We start from the raw sequence: 24,185 nt of genomic DNA on the forward strand, positions 1-24,185 counted from the left end.
TGATCATTAAACTATGAACAAATGAGTTTAACATTTGATAATTTAAATTATTCCATATTCTCGTGGCACTGATGTACTCGCACACTCTCTTATTGAGTTAAAGTGACAAGTTGAGTCATTCAGGAGAGACTCAAAGTAGAACCAGTCCTTCCTCCACACAAGTGACTCAGGCACCTTTTCAAAGAAGATTAAATTGACTCCCATCTGACAAAAGAACAACTCGTTATTCTCCAGAAAGACGTTTTTTGAGCAAGGGTGTATCTCAGTGCCGCCGCCCCCCCGACCTCAGGTGTGTGATATGTCGACGGGTGAACTTGACACCGGGTCTGGTGTCTGCAGTGAATCGTTTGTTTTGCTCAACAACAAAAACAAAGTTTCTCCTCGGATCGTCTCGCTGATCGAAGCGTGATCTGTGAACTCAAATCGTCTTCGTCACCCAGCGTTGCTCCTTTCGCCTCACCTGTCACTTTCCATTTCCTCCGCCGCCTCTGAGGCGCCGTGACCGATCGGTGCCGCCCTCTCTCCGGGTCGAGATGCTCCAAATTCCTTTTGTTCTGCGGTTCTATGCAGAAGAGTGAGTCCTGATTACAACCTTGTTAAAGTCCTGATCACGACCGTGAGCTCGCTGGGGTGGATCCGCACGAGGTGTTCACAACCAGGGTGGCGGTCTCTCTGAAGGTCCGTCGTGAAAAGATTCATTACATCCTCTCCAATTAAATAATAAGAGATCCCAGCGATGACTGGGGACAAGAGGATACAGTTCACCTTAGCAGATTTTTTTAGCTGCTAATTGGATATATTTTGGTTGAAAACAAATGAAAGCAGATAAGAATTAATTGAGAGTCATGTGGTCGGTAAATTCTGCAATAACACCGGTCAAGTACTCGACAATACTACAAATATATCGCCATTGCTACAGTATCACAATATATATCGTATCAGGATTTGGACTGATCGCCAAATTCTTGCCAAAACTAATTCTTGCCTAAGTACCCTGAAGATCCGGGTCTATGCAGTAGCAGGGTTCTTCTAAAAACTGTCTGCAGTTCTCAGATGGAGGTCAGGTCTCTGATGAAGACGGTCCGTCACTTGGCAGCAAGCCAAAAACATATTTGCAGTACTGTATGAGTACTTGATTCTGATGTTGAATTTAGAATTTTAGCGTTCACTAGAATTAGAATCTTTTGAGTGACTCTAGTCGTAACTGCCTTCGAACGGTTTAAAAGCTGCTTTAGTCAACTGTATCCTCTCGTCCTCAGTCATCGCAGGGATCTCACAGGATTTCATTGTTCCTCGGGCTGGGGAGGACAAAAATGTACAAATACTGAATGAATATTTGCATGTTAATTGCAAATAAATATTTTTAAAATCAAATCATTGTACTTAATACATACTTTAATGAAATATTAACAATTAAATGACTATGATATGATATAAAATAAAATATGATTGGAAAGCAGTAATGTCGTATGGAAAAAAACTGTTTTATATTTTCTCATTCGATGTTCATTCCATTTCCTGGACTCACTTCCTGTGACAGGGACCACCACCAGTTCCAGCAAGTCACTCTGGAATTCTGTTATGAAACAGGACCCGAGGGGATGAAAGACCTACATCAATAGATCTTCTGATGACACGCCAGTCGTCACCTGCTGCAATGTTCTGGTCTCTGAGAGAGAGACCAGGACCTGGATCTTGACATGAGGGAGGGTTGACCTTGATGACCTTCCAGTCCCTCTACTGTCCCGTCAACTGTTTTTTCCCCCCAACGACAGCCCCTAGACTCGCAGAGGAAGACGTCACTCGAGTCCGACTCTGGTGCAGATGTTCCTCAGCTGAGCTCGTGCCAGGGCTCACGGGTGTGTCCGACCGCCCCTGCAGGAAACGAGTGAGGAAACCCTCCCACCCTCGGTGTTATTGTTGCACAATAGTTTGAACGACACGCAGCTGCAGCGTCTTCCGATCGAACGGTCTGAGATGCCACGTCCTCATCAAGATTACCAAGATCTCTCTGCAGGACAAACGATCGTGTCTGATATGAGTCACATCTTCCTCTTTGACCCGTCAGAAGCATAAATAATAAAATAGTTTATTTACTCTCAAGGGCGGGCAATTTATTTCCCTTTGGCCACATTATGTACTTTTACTGTTGTACGGGGATGACAAACCAAAATAAAGAAGGGACAAATAAATCATATAACATGTTGGTAAAAATAAAAACAATCTAAACCATTTTTTTTAATCTTAATTTGATTTGTATTTTACCTACTTTTTTAGTGTTTTACTTAATTGAAAAAAAAACAAATGCATTTCTAAGGTTTCAATTTAAATTAAATATATATTCCATAAAATAAGATTGTGTAATATTTTATATACATTTTGGTTCAAGAAATATGAAAAACTACCTAAAAAAACAACAAAAAATATGAAACCAACACCAATAAATAGGACGAATAAAAGAAAAATAATTCCTTCCAACAAATATCTTAAACAATGTAGAGTTTATCTTGTACTAGCCATTGGAAAAAATTCTACATGTTCAGGTTTATAGTATGAAAAACTACATAAAAAACAACCAAAAATATGAAACCAACACCAATTAAAAGGACGAATAAAAGAAAAGAATTCCTTCCAACCAATATCTTAAACAATGTAGTGTTTATCTTGTACTAGCCACTGGAAAAATCTTCTACATGGTCAGTTTTTAAAGTATTATATCGAGCTCATGATACATGTGGCCCCGGGCTACACTTTTCACAGGTTGCTCTGATCTATAATATTTGTTCTCAGTAAACAAACATCATCAATAAAAATCGGGATTTTTATACTCAACCCGTTATCTAACTTTACTATCAATTAGTAATAATAATAATAATAATAATAACAACAATATTATCATAAACCTATTATTCGATACTTTGTGTCCAGTGAACGCCTCCTGGTGAAGCTGAGAGTTCCGAGCTCAGAGGACCGCACGTAAAGGCAACATCTGTCCAGAAGTTTTTGCTAGCATAACTTTTTTTTTTTTCCTCCTTCTGTTTTCCTCCTCGAACTGGGTCACAAAAAAAGTCCCGGAAGCAGGTGTGGTTCTGGTTCGACTTTAGCAGTTATCTGTGAGTCAGAACGTGACACCGCCGCCGTGATTTCCTCTATTTCGCAGCAAGGATTCTATAAAAGTCGGTTCCTTAAGAGGGACTCTAACATGTAGCAACTGTCTCCAGAACTTCTAAAAAAGCTGACCCGGTCCAGAGTCATGTCGCAGCCGCAGCAGCAGCGCAGCCGCCGCTGCCCAGAAGAAGGATGTTTTCCCGGGGCGGTTCGGTGGAAGTTCGCCGCGGTTCTGGTACTTTTCCTCGGACTGTTCGTCGCCTCGGGCTGGACCGAGGACGCCTCGTGTCACGGAGCCTATGACCTGTACTTCGTGCTGGACAAGTAAGTGGACTTTGTCCGTTCAAAAATGACGTCACGCTCTTTTCATAACAAGTGTGAAGACTCCGTGGTTCTGGTCAAGCCTAGTTTTGTGAACACATCAGAACACAGAGTTTCTAGAAGAAAGTTGTAACCAGCTCTTTTGTGGAGCTGGACTTCTACCAGAAAGTTCTCAGGTGGAGTCCAAGGACCAGAGCCAACTGGGAGGTATTCAGAGTAGAGCTGCTCTCCAGAACATCTAACTCGGGGGAGGAAAATGGTTCCGTCTCAGTCAGGAGGTGGTCATAACGTCTATGAAAGGAAACCCTCACAGTCCAGCAGCGGTCCGGTTCTGGTTCTCCTCCAGCTCAGAAAAGGTTCTGTGAGCCGCACCCAGAGCCAGACTCTGGACCCGAGACAGGAAGACGTCCCACTGGACAATTTGACGTCATCCAGTCTCTGGCTGGAGGTGTGCTGGACACCAGAACCAAGTGGAGACATGAATGCTACAAGAAAGCTCTAAAACATGAACTGTATTCACCACTTCATCTACAGTGTCAGTGTTCACCACCTCATCTACAGTGTCAGTGTTCACCACTTCATCTACAGTGTCAGTGTTCACCACTTCATCTACAGTGTCAGTGTTCACCACCTCATCTACAGTGTCAGTGTTCACCACTTCATCTACAGTGTCAGTGTTCACCACCTCATCTACAGTGTCAGTGTTCACCACTTCATCTACAGTGTCAGTGTTCACCACTTCATCTACAGTGTCAGTGTTCACCACCTCATCTACAGTGTCAGTGTTCACCACTTCATCTACAGTGTCAGTGTTCACCACCTCATCTACAGTGTCAGTGTTCACCACCTCATCTACAGTGTCAGTGTTCACCACTTCATCTACAGTGTCAGTGTTCACCACTTCATCTACAGTGTCAGTGTTCACCACTTCATCTACAGTGTCAGTGTTCACCACTTCTCTGGTTGCAGGTCCGGCAGTGTGTCATCCGACTGGTTTGAGATCTACTCCTTCGTGAGGAATCTGACCGACAGATTTGTCAGGTGAGTCCTTCATTCATGCCCTCAAAAACCTCCATGTTGTGAAGCATACTTTCACAAACCTTCACAAGCTCTCGTGGTTTTACAACTCTCTAGTCGTCAATCATGCTTTCACAACTGTCATGTTGTGAGTCATGTCCTCATAAACCTTCGTGTCATCATTCATGTCGTGATTCATGTCCTCATAAACCTTTGTGTCGTCATTCATGTCCTCACACACCTTTGTGTCGTCATTCATGTCGTCACAAAGCTTCATGTTCCCAATAATGTCCTCATAAACCTTCATGTCCTCACAAATCGTAATGTCGTCATTCATGTCCTCATAAACCTTTGTGTCGTCATTCATGTCCTCACAAATCGTAATGTCGTCATTCATGTCCTCAAACCTTTGTGTCGTCATTCATGTCCTCACAAAGCTTTGTCGTCATTCATGTCCTCACAAATCGTAATGTCGTCATTCATGTCCTCGTAAACCTTCATGTCGTTATTCATGTTCACATAAACCTTCATGTCGTCATTCTTGTCCTCACTAACCTTTGTCGTCATTCATGTCCTCACAAACCTTCATGTCGTTATTAATTTCCTCACAGACCTTTGTCGTCATTCATGTCCTCACAAACCTTCATGTCTTTATAAATGTCCTCACAAACCTTTGTCGTCATTCATGTCCTCACAAACCTTCATGTCGTTATTAATGTCCTCACAAACCTTTGTCGTCATTCATGTCCTCACAAACCTTCATGTCGTTATTAATGTCCTCACAGACCTTTTTCGTCATTCATGTCCTCACAAACCTTCATGTCGTTATTAATGTCCTCACAAACCTTTGTCGTCATTCATGTCCTCACAAACCTTCATGTCGTTATTAATGTCCTCACAGACCTTTGTCGTCATTCATGTCCTCACAAACCTTCATGTCTTTATTAATGTCCTCACAAACCTTTGTCGTCATTCATGTCCTCACAAACATTCATTTCGTTATTAATGTCCTCACAAACCTTTGTCGTCATTCATGTCCTCACAAACCTTCATGTCTTTATTAATGTCCTCACAGACCTTTGTCGTCATTCATGTCCTCACAAACCTTCATGTCGTTATTAATGTCCTCACAGACCTTTGTCGTCATTCATGTCCTCACAAACCTTCATGTCTTTATTAATGTCCTCACAAACCTTTGTCGTCATTCATGTCCTCACAAACCTTCATGTCGTCATTCATGTCCTCACAAACCTTCATGTCGTCATTCATGTCCTCACAAACCTTCATGTCGTCATTCATGTCCTCACAAACCTTCATTTCGTTATTAATGTCCTCACAAACCTTTGTCGTCATTCATGTCCTCACAAACCTTCACGTTGTGAATATGGATTCACTGACCCAGACTTTTATAGCCCCGATAGATAAAAATACACATTTTCTTGCTCTACTGTGAGATAACACTGGTCCTGCTTCGAAAATGAATAAATATGGAAATGGAAAGTTGGTATTTATTTAAATTAACTGATTAAATGTTATCTGGAATTTTGAGAACAAAAGGAAAACAGTTACATTTTGTTCACCCTATAACCTGAAATGAATGAAGACGGTCAGTACGACAAACCTTTCACGGACCTTATTGTCTCTCCTGCTTTACACACACAGACTATTTAATACAACGTAAACATGGCTACCAATGACTTGTTGATGCTTTGATCTGGTCAAAAGCTTCTCTCGTTTGTGGTTTCACGACTCTCGTATTCCTTATTGATTAAAAACTCTCGTATTCCTTATTGATTAAAAACTCTCATATTCCTTATTGATTAAAAACTCTCATATTCCTTGTTGATTAAAAACTCTCATCTTCCTTATTGTCTCACAACTCTCATAGTCCTTGCATTCACGTCCTCAAAAACATGTCGTCAGCGTCTCTCCTCTGCTGGTCGCCGACGTCACAAAACTCTGAACGTTCGCCGCCAGACAACTTAAATATCTGCTGCGCCCGACAAATCGTCGTCTCCCCGTTGGAGCGCGGCGCTGCCAGAGCGGGACAGACGGCGCCGACCCAGCCAGAACCGAGAGCTCGCCTGAAGAAAATAGCAAAGGCAGCAGGTGGGAGTGGGTGGTGGAGCGAGCGTCTTCTGTGCTGTGAGAATGGACATTTGCAGCGGGGCGGTGGGGTGGGAAGTGGGGGGGTGTGTCCGGCGCCAAACTCCCCCCCGAAGTCCAGCAAACGATGAAGAGAACTCTGGAAGGCGACGGAACAATCTGCTAAACAATGATCGCTCACCAAGACCACTTCTGTTCCACCATGTGGACACACACACACACACACACACACACACACACACACACACTCAAACTTCAGAAGCTGCCCACGGTCCTGTTCACGGTTCCATCGCTTAAGTCCGTGACGAGCTGAGCCAGAAGCGAGCCAATGAGACGAGTGTTGGAGACACGGCGCCACCTCTTGATTCGGACCCCTTAACTGTAAGCCTCGTCATTGAGTCGGAACCTTTTTTTTTATTCTGGACCTTCCGCAAGAAAATGGAGATTAAAAATGGCCGCCCGACATGTTATTAGTACTGTTGCCGAGAGAGTTCGTCGTTTGTCGGGGGAACTTTTTGCTGTTGTTCGTCAACACAACACATTTTGTTTGATGTGTTGCTATGTGAAGCTCAGAGCATTTCCCAGCAACGACACAAACGTGCAGCAACACAACAAACTTGGGATCGAATCAAACACGGAAACGCAATAAACATGGCTATAACACAAAGACACAGCAACACAACAATATGCAATGTGCACACAGTTAACACAAAATGATGCAACATACATTACATACACAACAATTCAACTAACACTCAAAATACACAGTGAAATACAACTATCACACAGCACGTACAAAACAATGCAACTAACAAAGAGAATGTAGACAACAATGCAACTAACACACAGCAACACGACAATCAAATAACTTCCAATTTTTCTTTTTTTCAGAGGTTTTTCATTTGAAATGAGTCATTTTCTTCATACAATTCAACTGAGGAAGTCACATAAATAGAGTTTTGCACGAGTGTGTCGACACAACTTTGCAAGAGGAAAATGATACTTGATGTGCAACACAAGATTTCCTGTTTAACGTCACAGGAACACAAAGATTTCCTCATTTCAAATATTTGCGTTTATATTTAAACTATTATTTAGGCAACAGGAAGTGTTTGTGTATGAGCTGCCTGGACATGTTTACTCATCAAGTGCACAACTAATGTGTGTGTGTGTGTGTGTGCGTGTTTGCGTGTGTGTGCGTGTGTGCGTGTGTGTGCGTGTGTGCGTGTGTGTGTGTGTGTGTGTGTGTGTGTGTGTGTGTGTGTGTGTGTGTGTGTGTGTGTGTGTGTGTGTGTGTGTGTGTGTGTGTGTGTGTGTGTGTGTGTGTGTGTGTGTGTGTGTGTGTGTGTGTGTGTGTGTGTGTGTGTGTGTGTGTGTCCTCAGTCCCAACATGAGAGTTTCCTTCATCGTGTTCTCCAGTAAGGCTCATCTGATTCTTCCATTGACCGGCGACAGGTGAGCAGTTTCCATGGCGACAGCTGTGAGGGCGTGAACTGAGAGTTCTTCTTGTTGTCGTTGAAGGTACAAGATCGAAGAAGGTCTCCAACTCCTGCACGACGTGATTCCGGCGGGGGAGACCTACATGCACGAGGGTATAGAGGAGGTGAGTCACCCCGAGGCCCGGGTCCAGTCCAGGCTGGATCTCACCGTGTGCTGGTTCCGCAGGCCCTGAAGCAGATCAGGACTCAGGCCAGAACCTCCAGCATCATATTGGCTCTGACCGACGGGAAACTGGCGCCGTATGTGCTCGAGCTGACGACCAATAAGGTGAGTGGCTGATCTCGACACGTGGCGTCAACAGTGGGATGAGCTTTGAGTCTCCGCAGGCGGACGAAGCTCGCGGCCTCGGCACTCGGGTCTACTGCGTCGGCATCAAAGACTTTGACGAGGAGCAGGTGAGTCTCTCTGGGACCTTCCTCCGCCAGAGTGTGTCCTGACTACCTGGTTTCCCAACAGCTCTCTGACGTCGCCGACACCAAAGAGCAAGTGTTTCCTGTCAAAGATGGTTTCCACGCCCTCAAGAGCATCATCAACTCTGTGAGTCTAAGAGCTGAGCCAGAAGCTGCTGCTGTTCAAATGAATGTATACAATTCTGTTTGTTAACATTTTTTATTGTCCAGTGTCTCAACATCCTCTCTGTCTCACTCTCCTCCCTGTTTTGTTCTCTTCTCTGTCTCACCCTCCTTATTGTCTCACCCTCCTCCCTGTCCCGCCCCTCTCTGTCTCACTGTCCTCCCTGTCTTGCTCTCCTCTATGTATTGTCTCACATCCTCTATGTCTCACCCTCCTCCCAGTCTCACTCTTCTTATTGTCTCAACCTCCTCCCTGTACCACCCCCCTCTGTCCCACTCTCCTCCTTGTCTTGCTGTCCTCTGTCTCACCCTCCTCCCTGTCTCACCCCCCTCTGCCCCCCCCCGTCTCACTCTCCTACCTATCCTGCTCTCCTCTCTGTCTCATCCTCCTTATTGTCTTACCCTCCTCCCTGCCCCCCCTGTCTCACTCTCCTACCTGTCTTGCTCTCCTCTCTGTCTCATCCTCCTCCCTGTCTCACCCCACTCAGTCTCCCTCTCCTCCCTGTCTCAACTCCTCTATGTCTCACCCTCCTCCCTGTCTCACCCCCCTCTGTCTCACTCTCCTCCCTGGCTTGCTTTCCTCTCTGTCTCAACCTCCTTATTGTCTCACCCCCCTCCCTGTCTCACCCCCCTCTGTCTCACTCTCTTTCCCTTCTCACTACCCTCTCTGTCTCACTCTCCTCTTTGTCCCACCCTACTCTCCACCTCGCCATCTTCCTCTCACTGTCCTCACTGTATCACTCTCCTCTCATTTTAATCTTCTTCCCTGTCTCACCCTCCTCCTTGTACCCCTCTTCTCCTTGTCTCACCTTGCTCACTGTCTAACCCTCCTCTCTTAATCCACCTCTCTCTCAGTCTAACCTCACCTTTCTTACTCTGCTCACTTTCTCACCCTCTTTGTGTCACTCTCTCCCCTGAAACATCTTAATCCAACTGTCCATCCTTCCCGTCTCACTTTCAACTATCTGTCTCACTCTCTCCCCGGTCTCTCTCAGCTCCCTGTCTTAGCCTCTCTCTGTGTCTCCTCTGTGTCTTTCTCTATACCTGCCAGTCTGTCCTCACCCCTGTCTCACCCTCCTCTCTGTCTCACACTGGCTGGTGTAAGTGACCTGCAGGTGTCAGTGATGTCACATTAGCATGTTGATTTACGGAGCCGTGGCGTGGCGGCGACTCGTCGCCTCTTTATATGATAATGTGAAGACGTGGAAGTGAGACGGGAACACTCGGCATAATTTCTCCATAAAGCTGACGGATCCGCGTCTGATGTTCCGATGGCTGCCGTCTCCTCGCCGGCCGCGATCGCTAATCTGTCGGCGCGGCGCTGACGGACGTGTTGATTGTTGTTGTTGCAGCGATAATGACGCGTGTCTGTCCGTAGATACTGAAGAGCTCCTGCACCGAGATCCTGAGTGTGCAGCCGTCCAGTGTGTGTGTCAACGGTGAGTGTCCTGGTGTGTGTGTGTGTGTGCGCGTGCGTGTGTGTCAACTGTGAGTTTTTTTTTTTATTTCAATGGTTATGGTGTTTGGGTTTCTGTGTTTGTCGAAGTGTTTGGGTTTTTGTGTATGTGTGGCAATGGTGAGTAGATGTGTTTTTTGTGTGTCAAAGGTGAGTGTTGTTGAATGGTGCATGTTTGGGTGTGTGTGTGTGTGCACGTGTGTGTGTGTCAATGGTGAGTGAAAATGTGTATTTTAAATGTTGAATGTGTGTGAATGGCAATGGTAAGTGTGTGTGTTTTTTAATATTAAGTGTGTATTTTTCAAAGTGTATGTCAATCTTGAGTGTGTGTATGTTCTTGTGTGTGTGTGTCAGTGTGTGTGTTTTTGTGAGTACCAACAGGGAGTTTGTGTGTGTGTCTACGATGCGTCAACATGCATGTGTGTGTCAACGATGAGTGTCCTGGTGTGTGTGTGTGCGCACGTGCGTGTGTGTCAACTGTGAGTGTGTTTGTGTGTCAATTGTGAGTCTGTTTGTTTTAATGGTTATGGTGTTCGGGTTTGTGTGTGTGTCAAAGTGTTTGGGTTTTTTTGTGTGCATGGCAATGGTGAGTAGGTGTGTTTTGTGTGTGTCAAAGGTGAGTGTTGTTGAATGGTGCATGTTTGGGTGTGTGTGTGTGTGCACGTGTGTGTGTGTCAATGGTGAGTAAAAATGTGTATTTTAAATGTTGAATGTGTGTGAATGGCAATGGTAAGTGTGTGTGTTTTTTAATATTAAGTGTGTATTTTTCAAAGTGTATGTCAATCTTGAGTGTGTGTATGTTTTTGTGTGTGTGTGTCAGTGTGTGTGTTTTTGTGAGTACCAAAAGGGAGTTTGTGTGTGTGTCTACGATGCGTCAACATGCATGTGTGTGTCAACGATGAGTGTCCTGGTGTGTGTGTGTGCGCACGTGCGTGTGTGTCAACTGTGAGTGTGTTTGTGTGTCAATTGTGAGTCTGTTTGTTTTAATGGTTATGGTGTTCGGGTTTGTGTGTGTGTCAAAGTGTTTGGGTTTTTTTGTGTGCATGGCAATGGTGAGTAGGTGTGTTTTGTGTGTGTCAAAGGTGAGTGTTGTTGAATGGTGCATGTTTGGGTGTGTGTGTGTGTGCACGTGTGTGTGTGTCAATGGTGAGTGAAAATGTGTATTTTAAATGTTGAATGTGTGTGAATGGCAATGGTAAGTGTGTGTGTTTTTTAATATTAAGTGTGTATTTTTCAAAGTGTATGTCAATCTTGAGTGTGTGTATGTTCTTGTGTGTGTGTGTCAGTGTGTGTGTTTTTGTGAGTACCAACAGGGAGTTTGTGTGTGTGTCTACGATGCGTCAACATGCATGTGTGTGTCAACGATGAGTGTCCTGGTGTGTGTGTGTGCGCACGTGCGTGTGTGTCAACTGTGAGTGTGTTTGTGTGTCAATTGTGAGTCTGTTTGTTTTAATGGTTATGGCGTTCGGGTTTGTGTGTGTGTCAAAGTGTTTGGGTTTTTTTGTGTGCATGGCAATGGTGATTAGGTGTGTTTTGTGTGTGTCAAAGGTGAGTGTTGTTGAATGGTGCGTATTTGTGTGTGTGTGTGCGTGCACGAAAATGTGTATTTTAAACGTTGAATGTGTGTGAATGGCAATGGTAAGTTTGTGTGTGTTTTAATATTGAGTGTGTATTTTTCTAAGTGTATGTCAATCTTGAGTGTGTGTATCTTTTTGTGTGTGTGTCAATGTGTGTGTTTTTGTGAGTACCAATGGGGAGTTTGTGTGTTTGTCTACGATGTTCAACATGCATGTGCGAGTCAATGTCGAGTGTTTGTTTTTGTGTGTATTAATGGTAAGTGTGTGTGCCTACTGCATCAACATGCAAGTGTGTCTCAATGGTGAGTGTGTGTGTGTGTGTATTTAACAGCAATGTGTCAAGGATGAGGATCAGCTCCTCCTAATGTGACATCTTTGTGTTCAGAGTCGTTCGACATCATCCTGAGAGGAAACGGCTTCATGCTGGGACGCAGCAGCGAGAAGGTTGTTTGCAGCTTCCTGGTGGACCAGCAGACCTTCAGTAGGTCCACGCACGGCTCCTCTGACTCACGGTCGCCGTCAGCGCCGCTGCTCCTGCAGCTCCTTGATCTCGCCGTCTGTTCGCTCCTCCTGAGGAACAGACGGGATTTGGCAGCCGCCGCTCCTCAAACACTGGGTCGGCCGGCGGAGCTGCAGGATCAGCTGCTGCAGACGAGAAGTTATTTCGATCGGCGCACCAGCACTTCCTCCTCCGACAGGAAGTGACCACACATGTCTTCCTGTTAGTCACACCTATCGCCCACTCACTGCTATTCCTGCATGTGTTCACCCAGACCTTTTCTAGCTGTGCCCCTCTATGGACACACACACGTCATATGTGAAGCAGATGCTTCTATCTTTTCCTTCTCCGAGACCAGTTGGAGCTCAAAGTAGAAGCAAATATTCAACCGTGTCAACAACGCACGCATGTAAACACTGACACACAGTCAAGTTAACATACATTAGCGAACGCTCACACAACACTTACGCACACACATATGGAAGTGCATCAGTCCTTTTTATTTTTTTTGATACTCTTATTCCAATAATTAAAACCTATGTTTTCTAAATTCAATATTTTTATTTGTAGCCTTAACACTTAAATATATAAATGTTGGTATAATAGTGCAACCCGTAAAAACTTCATCATGCAGACGATCATGTGACTATGTACATGCACACAATCAAGTAGCTGAGAAATACACGATCAAACTATGTGTTATCTTAAGACGTTTCTATTTGTTCAGGCTTTTCCTTGATTTTCTGGAACTCCTGTTATGTTATCAGTTTTTCTTGATCTTTAAAGTATATACTTTATTGAATATTGTTTTGATTGTTTAAGCGCTTTGTGACCTTGGTCTGGAAAAGCGCTATACAAATAAGAATTACTTACTTACTTAAGAAAAAAATATTTGAATTATACATTACGTCTTATTTTTCTCGCATAAAAAACAACAAATTCAAACACATATTGAAAAAAATTGTAACTTAAAAATGATTAAATCAAAACAAGTTGAATCCTTAAATATAGACATTATTGAATTCAATTATTTAAGAACATAATTAATGTTTAATAAAACAACTAAAAAGTAAGAAAAAGGTTTTAACTGTTGAAGTTCAACCATTCAATATACACACACGTATGTATATGTGTAAATGTTTGTGCATATGCGTACTGCACAAACATACATTGACACGCATGTAAACTCGCATTAACCCTCACACACTACCAGACTCAAACACTTTCTCTTTTAATCTTCTTTTCAGATCAGAAGCCGACCTACGTCAAGAACGACTACATGTTGTGTCCTGCACCCAAACTCTACCAAGTTGGACAGTGAGTTCTGGTTCTGGAACATCAGTTGATACACACACACTAGAACACACTAGAACACACAAACACACACATGTTGTATTTGTTCAAAAGTCTTATTCCCTGCTCTTCTCTCTCCTATCTCTCGTCATGCGATCTGAGCCTTAGAACTCGTCCGGTGCAAGTGTGTGTTCTCCTCTGACTCGTGTTGTCGTGGCCTCGAGCGTCTCTTAATCCCGCAGCAGATGATCCGCAGCGTTTTAGGTGGAACAACAGATTTTCGGCGTCGTCGGGGAATCCAATCAAAAATGTCCGTCCAGCTCTGAACAGATTATCATCGTATGATGGATTTAGTGGTCGACTCACCTCAGACCCACGTCAACAACATGTTTGTGAAACACTCGGTTTGTCCGCTCAGGTTCAATGTCAACAAGGATCTTTTGACGCGAGTCATCGAAAGATTTAGAATCGCTGACGTCATGGTTTTTTTAATCAAAACGGTTGATTTTTTTAGTTGAAAAGTTAACATTGTTGGAAAGTTCCAGCTCCTCCGGTTTTCCCGACAGTCGCTCCACGAGTTCCTCCTCCTGACCTCCCGTCGGTGACAGTGAGTGCCAGCGAGTCGACACATCTGCTGGAGGTTTTAAGAGGATGTGCGACAGATGCAGTTGTTCCCTGTTCCTTCGCCACGAGTGTAAATAATTCACCGCGCTGACAGTCCCTGCACCCCGGACCACCTGCGCCCGCCGCCCGAGACCGGGAACTTCCGTCTCCCTCCATCTGTCGGCTCTTCCCTCTCCTTACGTGGCTCCAGTGGAGCGCACGCCGATGTTCCTCCACATGAGGAGTCCTGTCGAGCCTCGGTCCGACCCGGCGGACTTCCTGGCGCGCCCCGCTGGCCTCGCTCTGTCATGCGTCCGACTCTTCTGGTCCAGGAATCTCCATGTCACTGAAGGCATCATCTGCACCGCCAGCTGCGGCGTGGGACCTCCAACTCTGGCATCTGCTCCCCCCCCTCGAACCCTCATCAGCCCCCCTCATCAAATCCTGTGGGCCCCGCTGAGAGGTTAAGTGGGAGCTTCATGTCCTCACCTGGTGTTGTCACCATCCAGTGGAGACTCAAGAATAACTGAGGTACTCGTTGACACCTGCTGGACAAACTGAGCGCTAATGCTCCTCAATTATTAAGTGCAGCGTCCCCTGGTGGCGGCTGGACGTGCCATCTGCTCAGAGGCACCCGTGTGGCGTTATTCCAGGAGGTCTTGAAATCTGCGGAGGCTCAGGTCAGAGGCCTCCTCCTCGGAGCCGTCAGTGAGTTCCGGATCACCGGGGTAACTCGTGAACCCCCCCCCAGGACAAAAGGGCTGGATTATTGTCCCGGTTTCTTTCAGCCAGTTGGGATCTGGGTCAGGGAGACCACTTGGAACGTCTGTTTGATTTGGGATCCTCTAAACACGACAATGCTGGTCTGAGCCAGACGGACACATAGAAGGAAAGAATTCGATCATATATTATAGAAACTGCACTCTCGTCACTCTCCTGGTGCCACAAGTCTCCCGCGGTGCGCCACGAGGACAAGAGTGAGTGACGGCGGCGGCATATGTCGCTCTGTCAATTATTCAGCCGCCTCAGTTTTCACGTGTTTAGGAAAAGTTTGAGATCCATTAGTGTCACACTCGTCGGCGTCCACAGCTGCAGCACTTCAGCCGGCGTTAGCATCAGTGACATCTTGGCATCAGTGCCACTTTAGTGCCGGTGCTGTGCGAGTGTCACCGCCACGCTAGCGTTAGCGCCGAATTCGCATTAGCCCCGAAAATGAGCTTACGTGCCATCTTAGCATCAGTGTTGTTTTAGGGCTAGCGCCATATGATTGTCACCACCACGTTAGCATCAGTGCTGTATTTGTGTGAGCGCCACATTAACTTCGGCGCCACATTAGTGTCAGTTCAGTCTTGGCGTTAATGTCGATTTAGTGCTAGAATCAGAACCGCTTTTGCATCTGCCCTGCATTAGCATAAGCACCACATTAGCTTCAGTGTTACCATCAGTAATATCCTTGTTAGCATAATTTCTGAGTTTATTATCAGTGCAGCGTTACCACTGCTTAGTACACAGACGTGTGGAAGTTGAGCTATCATGCTAACACCTGCTAGTGTGTCATGGCTAACAACATGGTTGAAAGACTTCATCCATTATCATTTTCTGCTGACGGGTTCTGGCTTCAGCAGATTCAGTAAATTAGTTAATTAGTCTGGTCTGGACTTGGGCGGTCGCGGTTGGGTTGAGGTGCATCGAGGGCGTCCATCGACGTGGGGGGCGGGGGTCTCTTCACTCTCTCAGATCCACGTGTCAGCATTACTTTCATGTTAATTCAACAACCTTAAACGAGGTAATCTCATACATAACCTGGAGCTAAAAGAACCTTCTTTTAACATGTGACAGCTATTAGCCGGGTTAATATGACCGCCTGCCTAATACTAGCCTAGTCCTCAGAGTCACCTGGAGACCCCCACAAGAATCAAACAATTGTTATATATATTACGTTCAAACTTTAACAATCAGCTCTTGTTTACAATTTACAAACTTTCTTGTTCTGCCGGCGTTCATTAATCCCACTAATCTGAGCTTGTGAGACGTCTTAGCTCCGCTGTTTAAATCCAAACTGCCGGCACTTGAGCGCGAACAAATCGCCGTTATCGCCACCATGTTATTGTTGGACGCCACGTTTGCGTTCGATCCCCATGTTTAATATGAATGCCATGTTTGGATTGGACACCATGTTTGTCTTGGACGCCATGTTGGTTTTGGACGCCATATTGGGTTTGGACACCAGAACACGTTGTCATTTGAAGAAAGTCATTATTTATTTTGGTCATATGAATATAAATAACAATTGTAATTGTTATTATTGTCTAAAATGTTTCTGTTACTCTCAAGGGAGATTTAAAAAATATCAGATCAATTTTAGTTTTTATTTATATTTATCTTAAACATGTAGCCTTGGACTTTGGTAGCATTAGCATGGCTAATTTCTAGTGAAGCTTCATTTCCTTATCTTCAGAGCCTGCTCTCTGCTCTGTTATCTATTGCTTTCAAACAGATATTGGAGCCTCACATCATTTTCAAACCGAAAGTAACAGTCAGGAATTTGACCTGTCATGACTTATCTTCTCTGTATTATCTCTCAGTATTCTTATAAATAACAGGGAAAAGTTGATGTCAGCCAACTTTACTTCCTGATAAGTAACATGGAGTCGTTAGCGTTGGTGAAGCAGCTGCTTGGCAGAGGTCTGTACTCTAAGAGTGTCGACTTTTGTTTGTCTTTTTGATGCCGCACGATGTGTATCTGCGGCTCAGACAAATCATCAGAAAAAGTCTTTGTAGCGCTCGGACCTGCTGGAGGCCGGACGGCCCGGGAGGAACCTCCGGCGCCGCCTCAGGCCGCCTTTCCAGCAAACGGACCTGCGTGATTACTGGACCTCCCGCTCGCCCGGCTCTCGTTAGCACTGTGGTAATTGGACGGGGCAGAACGGACATATGGAAATGGCGGTGCCGTTCATCATTAGTGTTTTAATTGTGGTGAGATTTCCGACAACGGAACAAAATGAGCAGCTTACTAGTCTCCTGTCAAACCAGCCGATTCGTCACTTTTGAACTCTGATCTTGCGTCAGACGTCCTCACTCACAACATCGTTCATCCATTCACTGGTGTCTGAAGTTGTTGTCATTCTTTCATTCTTGTTAACAGTTATGAACACATGATTTTTTTTTTTTGGTTTGATTTCAGGACGATGGACGTCCTCATCAGCCTGAACGACGGCAAGTCCTTCATCTCCAGCACGCACACCATCACAGCCACCACCTGCGTGAGTCGCGAAACCTCCAGAGTGACCTCTCCGACGTGATTACATGACATGATGCTTTGTGTTTCAGTCTAACGGATTTGTGGTTCTGATTGTCATCCTGGTTCTGCTGCTGCTGCTGGCCCTTGCCCTCATGTGGTGGTTCTTTCCGCTCTGCTGCAAGCTGGTGAGACCTGCTCCCGACAATATTGTTGTGTTCCTAAAGAGTCAGACTAGACTCTGCAACTCTTTTAAAGAGCCTTTTTAAGTATATATTTTAACTGTGTATTGTTTTAGATTGTTAAAGCTTATTGTGACCATGGTCTGGAAAGGCGATTTACAAATAACTATTGCTTACTTACTTACATACTTACATTAGCTCCTCTTCACATTCTAGATGTAATATCATCTACTATTCACACAAGTGTCTATTCACAAGCTAGCTCTGATAACATTAGTTTCTATTCACATGCTAGCTCTTCTAAAATGGTTTATATTCACATGCTAGCTCTTCTAAAATAGTTTCTATTCACATGCTAGCTCTTCTAACATTAGTTTATATTCACATGCTAGCTATTCTAGCATTAGTTTCTATTCACATGCTAGCTCTTCTAACTTTAGTTTCTAGTCACATGCTAGCTCAGCTAACATAGTTTCTATTAACATGCTAGCTCTTCTAACATTAGTTTCTATTCACATGCTAGCTCTTCTAACTTTAGTTTCTAATCACATGCTAGCTCAGCTAACTTTAGTTTCTAGTCACATTCTAGCTCAGCTAACATAGTTTCTATTAACATGCTAGCTCTTCTAACATTAGTTTATATTCACATGCTAGCTATTCTAGCATTCGTTTCTATTCACATGCTAGCTCTTCTAACTTTAGTTTCTAGTCACATGCTAGCTCAGCTAACATAGTTTCTATTAACATGCTAGCTCTTCTAACATTAGTTTCTATTCACATGCTAGCTATTCTAGCATTAGTTTCTATTCACATGCTAGCTCTTCTAACTTTAGTTTCTAGTCACATACTAGCTCAGCTAACATTGGTTTCTATTAACATGCTAGCTCAGCTAACATTAGTTTCTATTCGCATGCTAGCGCTGCCAAAATTGGTTCCTATTCACCAGCTAGCTCTTCTAACATTACTTTCTCTTCACATGCTAGCTTTGTTGACATTAGTTCATATTTAAGTGCTAGCTCTACTTACATTAGTTTCTATTCACATGCTATCTTTTCTAACATTAGTTCATATTCACTTGCTAGCGTTGCTAACATTAGCTCCGAACTACACCTAACATTAATTCCTTATCAAATGCTAGCTATTCTCAAAGATTCTGATCAGTAGGGGAGGTCTGATCATGTTTACCTTCTGCCAACTTAATGTATCTTGTTCACAAGATGTTTGTGTTTAAAGCGAGGTTTTCCTGGTTGGTACAGACATTCTCGTGTCCAGTTAGTTTTAAATGAATCCCAAACTTACCTACATGCCTACATGGCTGATGCATTATTTGTACACAGAGTTTATAAATGAGGCCCCGGGTCTTCTCTAGAAGGAGCAAAGTTTTTCTGGCTACCCAGGACCCCCCTCCCCACCCGGGCCCCATCAGAGGCTCCAACAGGGATGAGGGGACACAGATGGTGCACTCGCCCGGATCTGATAGATTCTCCTCCGCCCCTGCAATCCTGCCATCACCTGGCTTTGTGGACCTGCAGGGGGGGAGCTGGGGGGTCCAGAACGAGATGGAAGCATATTTTGGAAAACCAACAAAGGCATTAAAATGTAAACCCCCTGCAGCAAGTCTGGCCGCCGCCGTGTTTGTCTTCTGCAGCGAGCTGCTGTTGCCTCCCATCCAGGGACGCGGCAGAAGAGGAGGCCATGTGTGGCTGGTTAATATTTAAACCCCCAGTCTGCCAGCACACACACACACACACTCACACACACACACACACACACACACGTACGTGGACCACTGCCAGACGCGAGGTCACACGCGCTGCGAAGCAACGCTCTTTGTTTATCGTTTGTTTGGAATTGAAAATGAAGAGTGATGGGGAGTTTTGTTCCCGCGGAAGATCTCCAGTCCAGGACCTGTGACAGACCTGGCTCCGTTCTGAGGAGCCCTCAACACCTGTCAAGTTTGTCCCAGAATCCAATCCATAATTCTGTTCCATCAGCTGCAGCCCAAAGCATCTTTCCCTCTCCAGTGTTGCTGATCCATGCAAGCTCTGTGCACTCTAGCCCCTCATGTTATCTTCACAAGCTAGCGCGGCTAATTTTAGCCTCTTTCCATCTCTTTATATGCTAGCAATGCTAACATTGGTCACTTCTCTTGTCCTCACATGCTAGCTCTTCTAACGTTACCCCCTCATGTTCTCACAAGCTAGCGCTGCTAATGTTAGCCTCTTCCTATCTCCTTATATGCTAGCAATGCTAACATTTGCCTCTTGTCTTGTCCTCACATGCTAGCTCTTCTAACGTTACCCCCTCATGTTCACATCTCAAATGTTAGCCACTCATATTCTTACATGCTAGTTCTACTTACATCAGCTCTTTATAACATGCTTGGTCTACTAAAGTTAGCCTCATGTGTTCTCACATACTAGCTCTGTTTATTTTATGCCCCTCCTGTTATCCTCACATGCTAGCGCTGCTAACATTTGTATCGTTTGAGCACCTTACATGCTAGCAATGCTTAAACTCGCTATTTCTCTTGACCTTGCATGCTACGTCTTCTAGTACTAGCCCCTTCTGTTCTCACACGCTAGCTCTGCTAACACCAATCCCTTTAACATGCTAGCACTAATAACTTGAACCACTTATATTCTTGCATGCTAGCTCTGTTTACGTTAGCCCATGCTGTTTCTCGCATGCTATCTCCAACTAATGAATGTCGTTATGAGGGATTATGAAGTGGTGATGTTGGGATTAGGGCTTTTGAATATTCCCACAGACAAACGTTAGGCCGCCAGGGTTTTGTCGGGTCAAACGTTCCCACGTCAGAGCATATGTGCTGGGTTGCCTCGCCACGCACGTGATCGGTGGTTCGCCGTGATGTCAGCTGTCCGGTCTGGCGCTTACATCATCAGGTGTCCGGGAGTCAGGCAGCGGAGCGACTTTTACTTATCTCACAATATGTCCCGAAAATCTGCTCCGAAAGAGGATCATCCCCAAATCATGTTAATCAGCTGGCGTGTCAGCGAGCGATTAATTAACCCTAATTGATTATCCTCCATTATGGAGATGGCCACGGCGAGCCGAGGCCACGGGCGCCGCGTGACGCCGACAGCTGCTGTGTCCATGATATCCTGCAATGATGCTTAAACAACCGAGCGGTGGTGTCGGTGAGCACATGAATGAAGGGGTGAGAGGGTGAATCCAAGTCACAGGGTGAAGTTCCCGCAACTTTTGGAGTGAAAGGTTCCGAAGACATCATCTGGACTTGTTTACACAACACAAAGGTGCAGAGGAGGCGTTTCCGTGGCGACGGGGTCCTCGCGGGCTTTCGGCGTGAGTGACACCTGACGAGTGTCGCCGTCGGTCCGTCTTCGCCCTCCTGCCGCACATCTGCGCTCACCCGCCGACATCTTGTCCTTGAGTGGGATCACATTGTGGACAACCTGCTCTTCAGGTGCCCCCGTCACTCACTGTCGTCACGGCGACCACGACGGGCTGCCAGCGGCCCAGTCACGACCGTGGATCCTGTGTGTGTGTGTGTGTCGGGTTCAGATGTGTGTCCTCTGGAGGGACCGTGTGTTGGAATCGGTGAACCTGGCCAAGGTGACGAAGAGTTAAGCTCCGCCTTTTTTGGTGCTGCGTCAACAAGTGTGTCGTGTGTTCACAACACAACCTTCAGTGTTGTGTAGCATCTCGGGGTCTCCTGTCAGCGCCGGCCGGCGTCAACTCGCCTGACAGCGTTTGTTTGTGTGCGTCCCTGACGGAGCCGCGCTGACACTCTCTGCTTTTTTGTGTTTATCCAGGTCATCAAAGACCCGCCGCCGCCGCCGCCGCCCTCCCGCCCCCCCCCACCTGTGAGTACGCTCTGATGTTGTCGCACAACACATGAATAATTGTGAGTCCGCCATCCTGAGAGGACTTCATCAACCCACACGTCAACATGTCAGCGCGGACGCCGTCTCCTTCCAGCGCACCTGTCTCACTCTCTAGTCTAACTCCCCACCTCGCTGTCTGACTCGCACTCTGTCGACGTCTCTGTCTCACTGTCTGTCTCGCTCTCCATCTAACTCTCTGTCTCACTGTCTGTCTTACTTTCTGTCTCGCTTTCTGTCCAACTCTCCACCTTTCTGTCTGACTGACTTGCTATCTAACTCTCTGGCTGTCTTACTTTCTGTCTCAATGTCTGTCTTTCTTAATGTCTTACTTTCTGTCTCACTGTCTGTCTTTCTTAATGTCTTACTTTCTGTCTCACTGTCTGTCTTTCTTAATGTCTTACTTTCTGTCTCACTGTCTGTCTTTCTTAATGTCTTACTTTCTGTCTCACTGTCTGTCTTTCTTAATGTCTTACTTTCTGTCTCACTGTCTGTCTTTCTTAATGTCTTACTTTCTGTCTCACTGTCTGTCTTTCCTAATGTCTTACTTTCTGTCTCACTGTCTGTCTTTCTTAATGTCTTACTTTCTGTCTCACTGCCTGTCTTTCCTAATGTCTTACTTTCTGTCTCACTGTCTGTCTTTCTTAATATCTTACTTTCTGTCTCACTGTCCGTCTTTCTTAATGGCTTACTTTCTGTCTCACTTTCTGACTCACTTGCTATCTACCTCTCTGGCTGTCCTACTTTCTGTCTCACTGCCTGTCTTTCTTATTGTCTTACTTTCTGTCTCACTGTCTGTCTTTCGTAATGTCTAACTCTCTATCTAACTTTCTGACTCCCTCTCTAACTGACTCTCCCTGTCTCACTCCGTGTCTCTTGCTCTCCGTATAACTCTCTGTCTCACTGTCTGTCTCACGGTCTGTCTCACTCTCTTTGTTACTCCCTGTCTCACTTTATGTCTCTCTCTCTAACTGTATCACACTGCGACTAATTATCTGTCTCTCTCTCTCTCTCTTCGTCTCTTCCATGTGTTTCTCACTCTGTCATTCTCTGTCTTATACTCTGTCTGTGTTTCAGGAACCAGAACCGCTGCCCAAAAGCAAGTGGCCGACTGTGGACGCTTCCTACTACGGCGGGAGAGGAGCCGGAGGAATCAAACGCATGGAGGTCAGTCCACAGCAGGAACATGGGTTTTTGGAATCTGGACTTCAAGTACTTCAAACTTCTTGTTTAAACTCATGTTGATCAGTGGTGTTAGATGCGAGTCCTGGACCGGACCTAGGGACCAAACTGGAGTCCTTAGATTTCTGTCCAGATGTAGGTCAGAGGTTGATGCGGGAATTGACTTGCATTCGAGACCTTCCGTGTGGGCCTTTCTCAAGGGGTCGCGTGACCTCCAGCGAGCGGAGGAACGACGTGAAGCCGATGACGACGAGACGGACGAGACGGACGAGTGCGACAGCTGACTCCGGCTGTCACCGGCCAAACTGCCGATGCGGACTTTTTTCTGAAGTTGTAATCTTGACGACTCGTCAGCTTCCTGACGACTCTGACATGACAGCCGAGTCGAGCGAGTGAAGGATGTCAATGCCCCTCCCCCCGTCCCCCGTCTTCGTAGGTTCTCCTGACCCCTCACTCCAGTCACTTCCGAAGATCCACCTGTCACACCCATGTTTTATCCGGGGAGAAGATTTATTGATAACAAAACCTGGATAAGACTGTTGCCACAACAACCTGCTGTACCTGTGCTCATCTGTGTGTGTTTTTGTGTGCTTCTGGCAACAGATGTGAGGATGAACACACATGAAAAACCATCGTTGTTGTTGCCTTTGCTCGTCGTATTGACTCGTTGGTTACAGATCTGAGGTTTAACTCACCTGTGCAGGTGCGCTGGGGTGAGAAGGGCTCCACCGAGGAGGGGGCCCGGCTGGAGAAGGCCAAGAACGCGGTGGTGTCCATGCCCGAGGACGAAGAGCCGGAGTTCACGCGGCCCAAACCCAGACCCGCCGCTGCCGCAACCCACAGCCAGAACAAGTGGTACACTCCCATCAAGGTGAGCGACCCCCTGCTGGCTGCATCACGCACTGCAGCTCCGTCACTCATCTATTTCATCATTTCGCTACAGGGTCGTTTGGATGCCGTCTGGGCTCTGTTTCGACGCCAGTACGACCGAGTGTCTCTGATGAGACCCACGTCCGATGACCAGGTGAGTGACTCTCGTGGACCACCAACATGTTCGTGCTTTAAGTGTTTTTTTGTAAACACACAACACAAGAAATGTTGATTTGAATTATCAATAACAATTTGTTCATCAGTAGGTTTTATCTCATCAATTAACATTAGTTTATAAATCAGTTTAACTTGATCAATACATTTTAGCTTATCATTAAGTATCAGTGTTGCAATAAGTTTTAGCGTAGCAATTAGCTTTAATTATTAATAAGCTTTAGCATAACAATTACACACCTGCATACGTTCAACTTCTTTTACGGCCACAAACCATTAACACAATTACAAATTTTCACTTCAACTTTTTTATCTAGTATACAAGATACACACTAGTGTTTACACCTACACACATACACAAACAATGTCAGATTAATGCTTCAAAACAAAAATACTTGAATACACAATAAACCGCTGTGATACTAACATTTTAATACACAACCCAGTCAAATTCACAAACACAGACACACACACACACAATGATATGTGTAGGAGCATGAGGCTGTAGCGCCCTCTTCTTCTGGAAAGAGAGGAGCTGGTTCTGACCCGGTTTTAACGTAAGACCACGGTGCCAGTCGGGTGGAATGGACTCAGAAGTCCAAATGGTCTCATGAAGTCGGC

At 45.4% G+C, this 24,185-nt stretch overlaps 1 protein-coding gene across 1 annotated transcript in view; it reads left to right on the forward strand.

The window, feature by feature from the left end:
• Window positions 1-3,005: 3,005 nt before the first annotated feature.
• antxr2a (ANTXR cell adhesion molecule 2a) overlaps window positions 3,006-24,185 on the forward strand; it is a 36,448-nt gene continuing 15,268 nt past the window's right edge. The window contains exons 1-16 of the mRNA XM_087790349.1: window positions 3,006-3,432; window positions 4,399-4,470; window positions 7,936-8,007; window positions 8,074-8,155; window positions 8,218-8,319; window positions 8,379-8,447; window positions 8,509-8,589; window positions 10,003-10,063; window positions 12,043-12,138; window positions 13,404-13,473; window positions 17,237-17,315; window positions 17,383-17,478; window positions 21,270-21,320; window positions 22,416-22,505; window positions 23,224-23,391; window positions 23,464-23,544. Coding sequence (XP_087646475.1) covers window positions 3,254-3,432; window positions 4,399-4,470; window positions 7,936-8,007; window positions 8,074-8,155; window positions 8,218-8,319; window positions 8,379-8,447; window positions 8,509-8,589; window positions 10,003-10,063; window positions 12,043-12,138; window positions 13,404-13,473; window positions 17,237-17,315; window positions 17,383-17,478; window positions 21,270-21,320; window positions 22,416-22,505; window positions 23,224-23,391; window positions 23,464-23,544 — 1,449 coding nt within the window. The 5' untranslated portion in view covers window positions 3,006-3,253. The remainder of the gene's footprint in view (window positions 3,433-4,398; window positions 4,471-7,935; window positions 8,008-8,073; window positions 8,156-8,217; window positions 8,320-8,378; window positions 8,448-8,508; window positions 8,590-10,002; window positions 10,064-12,042; window positions 12,139-13,403; window positions 13,474-17,236; window positions 17,316-17,382; window positions 17,479-21,269; window positions 21,321-22,415; window positions 22,506-23,223; window positions 23,392-23,463; window positions 23,545-24,185) is intronic.

The sequence above is a fragment of the Callionymus lyra genome, chromosome 1 (genome assembly GCF_982586985.1).
Source record: "Callionymus lyra chromosome 1, fCalLyr1.hap1.1, whole genome shotgun sequence".
In the NCBI taxonomy this organism is placed as follows: Eukaryota; Metazoa; Chordata; class Actinopteri; order Syngnathiformes; family Callionymidae; genus Callionymus; species Callionymus lyra.